The sequence below is a fragment of the Orycteropus afer genome, unplaced genomic scaffold, assembly GCF_000298275.1.
Source record: "Orycteropus afer afer isolate SDZICR_OR568_19922 unplaced genomic scaffold, OryAfe1.0 scaffold00600, whole genome shotgun sequence".
Taxonomy (NCBI): domain Eukaryota; kingdom Metazoa; phylum Chordata; class Mammalia; order Tubulidentata; family Orycteropodidae; genus Orycteropus; species Orycteropus afer.
The window spans coordinates 154,708-166,044 of record NW_006922187.1 but is presented as its reverse complement, the minus strand read 5'-3'; the positions used below and the strand labels follow the sequence as shown (position 1 = coordinate 166,044).

Genomic DNA, 11,337 nt, shown 5'->3' with positions numbered 1-11,337 from the left:
AATGAGCTCAGCACAGAAAATAATATGGAACAAAGAAACCAGGGACACCATGAAAAAACACATAACAAAATGACAGCAACCAATTCATGCCTGTTGATAATTACACTGAATGTTAATGGATTAAATGCACCACTCTGGAGATGGAGAGTTGTTGATTCTATAAGAAAACAAACCCATCAATATGCTGTCTACAAGAGACACACCTTAGAAACAAAGACAAAAATAGACTAAAAATCAAAGGTTGGAAAAAATATCAAGCAAATGGCAACTGTAAAAGAGCAGGAGTGGCAATATTAATTTCTGATCAAATTGACTTTAAGACAAAAACCATCGTATGAGACAAGGAAGGACATTATAGAATGATTAAAGGATCAATGGAATAAGAAGATGTAACCATAATAAATATCTGTGGACCCAATGAAAGAGCCCCAAAATGTATAAATCAGACTTTAAAAGAGTTGAAAAGACAAATAGATGAGTCCACAGTCATAATGGGAGACTTTAGTACACCACTTTCAAGCAAAGATAGAACAACTGGAAAGAAATGCAACAAAGATGCAGAAAAGCTGAACAATATAGTCCACCAACTTCACCTTATAGATATCTGTAGAGCACTTCACCCAACTACAGCACAATATACATTCTTTTCCAGTGCACATGGAACATTTTCCATGATAGACCATATGTTAGGCCATAAAACAAGCCTTAGTAAATTTAAAAACATTGAAATACTGCAGAGCATCTTCTCAGATCATGCTATCAAAGTAGAAATCAACAATAGGAACATCAACATAAAAATGAGTAAACACATGGAAACTGAACAACACCATCCTTGAGAAAGACTGGTTAAGAGAAGAAATACAAGTTGAAATTCAAAAATTCCTTGAATCAAATGAGAATGAAAACACAACATACCAAAATCTTTGGGACACAGCAAAAGCAGTGATCAGAGTCCAATTTATAGCAATAAGTGCACACATCAAAAGAGAAGAAAGAGCCAAAATCAACACTTTAAACGAACATCTCCAACAATTAGAGAAAGAACAGCAAGAAAAGCCTACAGTCACCAGAAGAAAGGAAATAATCAAGATTCAAGCAGAAATCAATGAAACAGAAAATAGAAGGGCTATAGAAAAAATCAACAAGACCAGAAGTTGGTTTTTTGAAAAGATCAATAAAATTGACAAACCACTGGCAAATTTAACAAAGCAAAAGAGGGAGAGAATACAAATAACATGAATAAGAAACAAATTAGGTGACATCACAACAGAACCAACTGAAATAAAAAGGAAAATATCAGATACTATGAAGAACTGTACTCCAACAAATTTGAAAATATGGAAGAAATGGACAGGTTTCTAGAAACACATCACTTACCTAAACTAACAAGGACTGATGTGGAAAAGTTGAACAGGTCCATAACAAAAGAAGAAATTGAACACATCATCAAAAATTACCAACAAAAAAAAGTCCTGGCCCAGACAGTTACACTGGAGAATTCTACCAAACATTCAGAGAAGAACTGACACCAATCCTACTCAAACTATTCCAAAACATAGAAAAGGATGGAATCTTCCTTAACTCATTTTATGAAGGAAGCATAACCTTGATACCAAAACCAGGCAATGACATCACTCACAATGAAAACTACAGACCAATAGCCCTCATCAATATATATGCAAAAATCTTCAACAAAATCCTAGCCAATAGACTCCAACAACATATCAAGAAAATCATTCATTATGTCCAAATCATACCAGGTTTGCAAGGGTGGTTCAACATTAGAAAAACAACCAATGTCATCCACCCCTCCACCACATAAATAAAACAAAGAAGAAGAACACATGATCATATCAATTGATGCAGAGAGGAAGTTGATAAAATCCAACACCCATTCCTGATCAAAACTCTCAGCAAAATAGGAATAGAAGGAGCATTCCTCAACATAATAAAGGGCATGTATTCAAAACCAACTGCCAACATTATTCTCAATGGAGAGAGACTGAAACCATTATTCTTGCGAACAGGGACCAGACAAGGATGCCATCTATCATCATTTTTATTCAGCATTGTATTGGAAGTCCTAGCCAGGGCAATAAGGCAAGAAAGGAAAATCAAAGGCATGCAAATTGGTAAGGAAGAAGTCAAACTATCCCTATTTGCTGATGATATGATCCCGTACCTAGAAAATCCAAGAGACTCGGTCAAAAATCTACTGGAACTAATTGAGAGATTTAGCATCATGGCAGGATACAAGATCAACACTCAAAAATCGGTTGGATTCCTCTACACCAGCAAGGAGACTGCTGAAAAAGAAATAAGGAAATCAATATTGCTTACAATAGGTACCAAAAATAAATAAATAAATAAAGTACTTGGGAATAAATCTTACCAGGGACACAAAAGACCTCTACAAAGAAAACTATAAAAAACTACTTCAAGAGATCTGCATAAATGGAAAAACATCCCGTGCTCGTGAATAGGAAGATTGAACATTGTGAAAATGTCAGTTCTACCCAAAGCAATCTATACATTCAATGCAATCCCAATTCAGATCCCGTCAACATTCTTTAAGGATGTATAAAAACCAATCACTAACTTTATATGGAAAGGAAAGAGACCTCGGATAAACAAAGCACTATTGAAGAAGAACAAAGTAGGAGGTCTCACGCTGCCAGATCTCAAAACCTACTATACAACCACAGTAGTCAAAACTGCCTGGTATTGGTTTAATGACAGACACATAGACCAATGGAATAGAATTGAGAACCCAGAAACAGATCCATTGACCTGTGGTCAACTGATTTTTGACAAAGGGCCAAAATCCATTAAATGGGGAAGAGAATGTTTGTTTAATAAATGGTGTGGCAAAACTGGATATCCATTTGCAGAAAAATGAAACAAGATCTGTGCCTAACACCATACACACAAACTAACTCCAGATGGATCAAAGACTTTAATGTGAAACCTAAAACTATACAGTTCCTCAAGGAAAATCTAGGGGCAAATTTAGGGGCCCTAATATATGGCATGGGAGCTCTGGTAGCATAGTGGCTAAGACACTTGCCTGCTAACCAGACAGCTGGTGGTTCAAACCCACCAGCCACTCCTTGGAAGGAAGGTTGGGCAATCCTACTTCCGTAGTGATACTGCCTCGGAAACCCAAGGAGGGGTCACTATGAGTCAGAGCCGACTTGACGGCACATAACAACAACAACAAAAGATATATGGCATAAATAGAGTATCACGTATAACCTAAAATGTACAAACAGCAGAAGAGAAACTAGATGAATGGGAACTTCCAAATTTTTATGTGCTTCCAAAGACTTCTCCAAAAGAGTCAAAAAGGAACCTACAGATTGGGAAAAAATATTTGGCAGTGACATACTTGTCAAAGGACTTATCCCTAGAATGTATAGAAAACTCCAACACCTCAATAAAAAAAAATACAAATAATCCAGTTAAAAAATGGGCAGAAGACATGAATAGATACTTCACCGAGGAGGATTATCAGGTGACCAACAAACATATGGAGAAATGCTCACGATCATTAGCCATTAGAGACATGAAAAGCAAAACAACAATGAGATACCATCTAGCCCCTGCACTAAGAGCAAAATTCAACAAGACAGAAAATAACAAATGCTGGCAAGGATGTGGAGAAATTGAGACTCTCATACACTACTGGTGGGACTGTCAAATGGTACAACCACTGTGGAAAGAGTATGGTGATTCCTTAAAAAGTTGGAATTAGAAATTCCATTTGACCCAGCCATTCCATTACTAGATATATATCCTAAGGAAGTGAGAGCCATGACAAGAACAGACATATGCACACCCATGTTCATCGCAGCACAGTTTGCAATAGCCAAAAGATAAAAACAACCTAGGTGTCCATCAACTGAGAAAGGATAACCAAACTATGGTACATACATACAGTGGGATACTATGCAACTTTAAAGAATAACGTAGAATCTGTAAAACACTGCATAATGTGGATGAACTTTGAGGACATTATGCTGAGTGAAATAAGTCAGTCACAGGAGGACAAATATTGTATTAGTCTGTTATTGTAAAAGTCAGGGAAAGGTTTATCTATGGGAGGAAATTTTCTTTGTTGGTTACCAGGGGTCGGAGGGGAGGGAAGGTAACACTGTTACATAGGTAGAGGTAAGTATTGATTTGGGTGAAGAGAAGGGCAGTGTACCAAATGTGAGTGATCAACATAGTGGCATTGAGGAAGGGGAAGACAGAGAGAGGTACATAGGAGGTACAAACAACAAAGATGAACCCTTTTGCACATACAGTACTGCGTTGTCAGTGAAGGCAAACATGGATATATGGGTGGATAGATGGGTGGACCGGCTAAACTATTTGGTAGGTATATCAAGCGGGAAGTGTACCCAAGACCATGTGTAGGGTTGGGAGACAATGGTCCTATAAGTGTATTTGTACGATCTGTAAGAATTCCCAGGTGTATGGTAGAGCTGACAAGGGACAAGGTTGTGGTCACTTCTTGGTCAGAGCCAGCTACCTGAGGGACCAAGTAGTTGAACCTGTGGGCTCGGGACCATAGTTGCAGGGGACATCAAGTGCAATTGGCATAACTTACTACGCAAAACATTGTTCCACCTCCTACTTTGGCGTGTAGCGACTGGGATCTTAAAAGCTTGCAAGCAGCCATTTAGATGCAATGATGGGTCTCTCCTTGTCCAGAGCAAAGAAGAATGAAGAAAACCAAAGATTCATGGGAACAATTAGTCCTGGCAGCTGGTACACCATGCAATCGGAGCCTATACAACTATGGGACCAGAAGAACTAGATGGTGCCCGGCTACCACTGTCAACCACTATGAGGGGGATCTATGTAGGAGATCCTAGATAGAGATGGAGAACAATGTGGAACAAAACCCAAAATCATTTGGGAAAAAAAAGGGGGACCAGGTTTGCTGGTCTGATAGAGCCTGATGGAACCACCGAGACTGTGGTTCCTAGCTGCCCTTCAGGTCTGGAATTAAACCCACACCTGATGGCTTCCATACAAGCAAAAGACAGGCATATAAGTTGAACATTTACCTGAGGTAGATATACTCTTTGGAGAGAGCAATCATAGGAGAAAGAAGGGCTTTTTATGCACAGGGAGACAGCTCAGGGGGCAGGAGTGCGTGGAGGGATGGGTACAGGGAAGAGATAACTATGAGGAGGAAGTGGGAGGGGAGCTGTTGCATTGGGGTAAATTGTAATCAGTGTTGTGAGACAAAGTGTATGTGAACTGCTGTATGGAAAGAGAATTTGCTCTGTAGATTTTCACCCAAATTACAAAAAAAATAAAATTGGCTGAGGAGGGATACATATGAATCTGGGCTGTTTCTCCAAGATTTTTTCCTTAGTTCAAACCATTTATTGGAGCAATTGTGTTGTTTCTTGCAGTTGATGTAGAATTATGTCCTATGGGTTATATTGAGGAGGTCATAAAACTCCAGCATAAGAGAAAGAGATCCTAAGGGTTGAGATTCTAATTATAGCAAACAAGTATAATTAAAATTTCACAGTAAGTGCTTTATTTCTGACCCAATATAAAGGTGCCTTTGTCCCAGAATAAATTTAGGCCATAATATAAGACTTCAGTACAAGTCATGCATTTTGAATTTGAAAAATACTGTCAGAAAACTACTACTCACAATCCCACCGGGTAAAAATATCTATAAAAAGAAAGAGATGTTCCCTCTCTTTATTCTCCCTCACCCCAGATATATGTTTACCTCCCAGAGATAATTATTAGCCATTTAATATATAACCTTTCTGACTTTTTTCTAAATTTGCATAAAATACATCCATGCATATTTTCTTTTTTTAAAAGCCAAATTGTAAACAAACTGTATCTGTTAGTAAGTTTTCCTTTAGCAGAGTATCATGGACATCTTCCCAGGTCAGTACTCTCAGTGTTTTTGAGGACTCCATTGTTTGTTTTCCTGCAAATGGTCTACCATCATGAAGTTGCTTGTTAATGGGCACTGGATTATTTCTACATTTTTGCTGTTACAGAGTATTCCTTGTAAATAAATTTTTAGGTTCTTGTGCTGTTATTTCTAAAGGATAAATTCATGTAAAACAGGTTTTCTGGGATAAAGACTACCTACATTTTTTAAATTTATAATTGATAGTGCTAAATCTCTTTCCAAAAATCTTGTACCAATCAGTTTTCCAACAAGCTTATTTTATAATATTCTCATCAGTCCTGGACATTTTCAGTTTTCATATATGATGGACAAAAAATACTATGCTGTTTAAATTTTAATACTCTAGTTTCCTCTGAGTTTGAGCATGTCTTCATATCATTATTACCTGTTACATTTCTTCTATTGAATTGCCATAGATATATAATGTCTCTTTTAGGTTGTCTGTCTTATTAATTTCTAGGAATTTTTTTTAAGCATATCAGTACCATGTCTGTTGTGTGCATTTGCAAATATTTTCTCTCCCAGTCTTTTGTTTCTCTTTAATTTTTATTGATGGTATCTTTAACTGTACAAAAGTTTCAAAATTTTATCATTAAAGTCAGATCTTTCTTTAATGAGTTAAAAGTTTTCTAAGTTTCTTAAGAAATGTCCCCCTACCTCAAGGTTCTATAAATAATTCTTTCATTCTTATACTTTTATGGTTCTGCTTTTTAAACTTTTGATTCCATTCAGACTTTATTTTTACATATTATGTAAAATAGGGAACCATTTAAATTTTTTTCCAAATGAATAAACAGTTGTTACTTTATTGAATAATCTGTCTTTTCTCTACTATTTTGATTTGCTGGCTATTTAGTATGTCAGAGTCACATATGTATGTGGCTTTGCTCCTGGACTTCAGTTCCAGTCATTCATTCACTCTTTAGTTCATTGCTGTACTGTTGCTGCACTGTTTGAATAATTAATAATGTTTGGTATCACTCTTTTCTAAAATTTCCTTAGGTATTCTCATATTTTCACTCTTCCAATATAGTCAGCATATCAAGTTTCCCTGGGGGGTGGGGAATCCCACTGAGATTATGATTGGATTCTGTTACATTTATGGATTATGTATAGGTTATGTATAGGGAATTGTCATTTCTGCAAGACTGGTTCTTTCCACTTAGGAACATGGTATCTACCCATTTATTTGGGTCTTATTTTTTATACCGTGGTAAGTTTTATAATTGTCACCATAAAGATCCTAAGATTTTTCTGTTAAAAGGCACATTTCACCCCTTCCACAATCTTTTTTCCCTTTTTCCAAAAATACTTACTATTCTATAATATGAACTTAGTATCATTTCACCCAGTCCTCAAAAACAGTTCTGTTGGTGTATTCTGATTTGAATTGACATTTTTATTAGTTCTTCCTGTCCAAGAGTATAATTTGTTTGTTGTTATGTGCTGTCGAGTCGGACCCAACTCATAGCGACCCCTCCTTGGGTTTCTGAGGCGGTATCTCTGTGGAAGTAGATTGCCCCATCTTCCTTCTGAGGAGTGGCTGGTGGGTTTGAACCACCAGCCTTCTGGTTAGCAGTCAAGTGCCTTTAGCCACTATGCTAGCAGAGCACTAAATTTGTTTGGTCATCGATTTATGACTTGATCAAATCACTGTTTAAATTTTCCCTTAATACATGGAAATGGATTTGTTTAATGTTTGTTTTAGTTCTCCAGTGCTGCTCTAACAGAAAATAACACAAGTAGATGGCTTTAACAAATAAGATTTATTCTCTTAGTTTAGGAGGCTAGAAGTCCAAGTTCAAAATGCCAGCTCTAAGGCTGGGTGAAGGCCCCTCGACCTTGGGCATCAGATCTGCCTCTTGCTCCTGGCTCACTGAAGCTAGAGGCTTCTCTTAACTCAGGCAGCTGGTGGGTGCTGAGGCTGGCGAACCCAAGGTTGACAAGCACAGTGGCTCAATTCCAAGATTATCAAGCAACACTGCAGGCCACTAGTTCAAGTCCAGAAATTGTCTCAAGATTGGCAGGCAACATGGCAGGCTGCTGAACAAAGACTCAGGTACATGTAGGATCCAAGCGTAACAAAAAACTCCAAAACCTTGCTCAAAGTTTCTTCTTATATTACTGGAAGCAGACCACATCCCTAAGGTAGCTCACAGCAGATTCTACCATGGAGTAGATCACCAGTCTCATTATGGGGAATAACTTTATCCAGCTGCCCAGTCACTCATGACCCAGCCCAGCCAAATTGACATACAGCCTTAACTACCACAATGTTGAAAGGAAAAGTCCTTCTCACATTTGTTTCTAACATTCATTGTGTCTTTTTCTAGGCAGTCTCAGCCTTGGTGCAGCCCCTAGGAGTATGTGCAGAGTACCTTAACTCCTCAGTGGTACAGGTAAGACTAGGCTGCTTTACATTGACTTCAGAAGGTACTCTGAGACATGCAAACAGTAATGAATACCTCTGTATGAGATTGTTCAGCACTGTGCCTTGTCTTTTGTAACTTTTTTTTCTCTTTAGATCAGCTGGCCTTTTAGTAAAAATATTACCAGAAGAATCAGAAAATGATAAATAAAGTATAGGAGACATTTGAGAAGCTAGTTACCTTTTCAAATTATCGTATTATCAGTTATAATTTCTATGTAATAACACATATTTCCCTGTTTCTTTACTTTAAAATGAGCATATATTACTGCCTACTTCCCAGGATTGTTGAAGCATTCAGTGCCACTATGTAAAATCCCTGCAGAACATAAATGGTTTGCAGTCAACTACTAACTTAAAGGCTGGCAGTTAGAACCTACCCAGCGGTGCCACGGAAGAAAGGCCTGGTGGTCTGCTTCCATAATGGTCACAGCTAGAAAACCCTATGGAGAGTTTATAGGTTCCTCCTAAGTCAGAATTAACTGGACGGTAATGGTTTGATGTTTCTTTTTTTTTTTTTTGGTTTGGCCATTATGTGTTAAGTTAGATCAGTGTTAAGCAATTGGCTAGATTCACAAGCTAAGTCACTCAGTTCTGAATCACAACTTCACAGCCCATTTCACCTGATTTCCTGCCTCTGTAGAATTATAAGTCACCAGGTCATAGAATGGTCAAAGCTATGAGTGTTCAGTTTTCTAAAGACTTGTTATGTTTTGTTGTTCCCTTTCATTGCATTAACAAGTTTTACTAAATAAAATATTATATTGAAATACCTACATTTATTATTTTCTTTCTAATAAGTCTGTGAAACCTGTAAGTTTTACAGAGATTTTAAAAAATTACCATAAATGGTTTTGAAAACATAAGTTTCTTTGGTAGTAATGTTTTTATAAACACTATTCCATCTTTCCAATGTCATATTTACTTAGCACCGTTTTAACAAGAGAGATGTAGGTTCTGGAAATTTTTGCTATTTCTAAATGTTAAATGCTTTCTTTAGAAGTCATAGTAATAGTGAAAGATCTTCAAGTAAAATAGGATGACTATTTACATATTTCTTCTTTTGAAGCATCTAGTATTCTTCAACTTATTAAGCATTCAGGGATAACCTTAGGTTTATAGCTAAACATTAAGGCATAAAGAGGCAAGGTGATTTGACTGCTAAGATTTTTTTAATAATCATGATCAGGATTAGATTTTTCAATGCATGCTCTATCTGCCTTGCTCCAATGAGAAAAGTCAGTGGATGTCTTCCAGCTGCCAATTAGTAGTAAGTTCTTCAGAAATTCTAGAATTTTACATATAAGTACAGCTTATTTTAGAAAGGATAAGAAGTATATGAATTTCCAACCAAAACATATTTAACTTCATTTTTATTTTAATTATTTCAAACTATCCAAACTTCAATTAGTTCAGCAATAAATAATACCATAATAAATGTTACTTGACACAAATTAAACAGTTGTCTCTACCACTTGCTACTTCTGTGCCTTTGAAAGACTTACTTAACCTCTTTGCCTCTGTTGTTCATCTATAAAATGGTGATAATAATGATAGGTATCTGTTAAGAGTTGTGGAGAGGGTTAAAAGGGCCTAGTTCATGCTGACAGAGCGCTATGACTTGTCTCTTACTGTAAAAGCCTTCAGTCCTTGTTCTACAATTGGCATTAAGTGTGAAAGAAAAACCTAACTGGATAATTGCCTGTCATTTTAATTCATTGCTAATTATTCATGTTCCTGACAGCCAAATATTGTCTGTCTTCTTTCCTCACCAGCAGTTTCTAAGTTTTATAAATTATTTTACTTACGTAGAAGTGATACATTAGATCTAGCTAGTGTTTTACTGCTTCTTACATACTGCTCAGAATATGTTGTCTGATTGGATTACCATTCTGAAGCAATTTGTAGATATGAGTCTTAGCTATAGACCTCATTCATAATGGCAAACAAAGTAGTGCGTGTGACAGCATACTTTGCATGGTTTATGCTTGTGTAAGTTTTTTAATTGAATGCAAAATATTTACCTTACTACAAAAATATGTAGTCATTCTTAATGTTTTAAAAGTTATTCCATGTCTGTTGCTTTTCAAAAAGTTACTCCTTTAACGTAGCAATGACAGGCATTGCACCAAAGCAGAACCAAACCCATTGCCGTTGAGTCTGTTCTGACTTACAGCGACCCTGTAGCTTGGAGTAGAACTGCCCCCTCGTGTTTCCAAGGCTGTAATTTTTACAGAAGCAGACAGCCACATCTTTCTCTCATGTAGTGGTTGGTGGGTTTGAACCCTCAACCTTTCAGTTAGCAGCCAAGCTAACTTGGCTACTAGTTAAGGTTTTACTTGTGGGGTTTTAACTAGTTAGCAATAGCTGTGATACTAGAATGAAGATCTTTTCATTGCACTCTCTTCTTTGTGAGTTCTGAATGAAGTATTTCCTCTTCTGCTTTTGGCCCAAAATAACTGTAGCATTTACTTTTTGTAGCCCATGCTAGACCCAGTCATCCTCACTACGATCCAGGATGTACGGAGCGTGGAGGAGAAGGACCTCAAAGACAAGGTAAATGCTGTCTCCAGCCAGGTAGGCCACAGGCCAGTTAGTCACGAAAGTGAGCCAGGACTTTGGGCAAGGTTCAGACAGCATTGTTCATTACATCCTGGTCACATGGGTATATACTTCATATCAAATTAATTCTATATTTTCTAACTTGAAAATACTTCCTGAAGCACTAGTTTTGATGTTACCTTAGAATGAACGTTGAGTTCTCTGTAAGTAACTTTTATTAGCATGTTAATTTTGATAGTATTAGAATAAGTATGTTGTTGTTGTTATTGTTGTTAAGTGCCGTCGAGTCGTTTCTGACTCATAGCGACCCCATGCACAGCAGAACGAAACACTGCCCGATCCCGCGCCAGCCCCACAATCCCTGCTATACTTGAGCCCATCATTGCAG

At 37.1% G+C, this 11,337-nt stretch overlaps 1 protein-coding gene across 1 annotated transcript in view; it reads left to right on the top strand.

Moving 5' to 3' along the window:
- The window catches only part of USP24 (ubiquitin specific peptidase 24), a 201,450-nt gene that overhangs the window by 78,531 nt on the left and 111,582 nt on the right, over window positions 1–11,337 (top strand). The window contains exons 8-9 of the mRNA XM_007956287.2: window positions 8,293–8,358; window positions 10,869–10,943. Of these exons, the coding sequence (XP_007954478.1) occupies window positions 8,293–8,358; window positions 10,869–10,943 (141 nt within the window). The remainder of the gene's footprint in view (window positions 1–8,292; window positions 8,359–10,868; window positions 10,944–11,337) is intronic.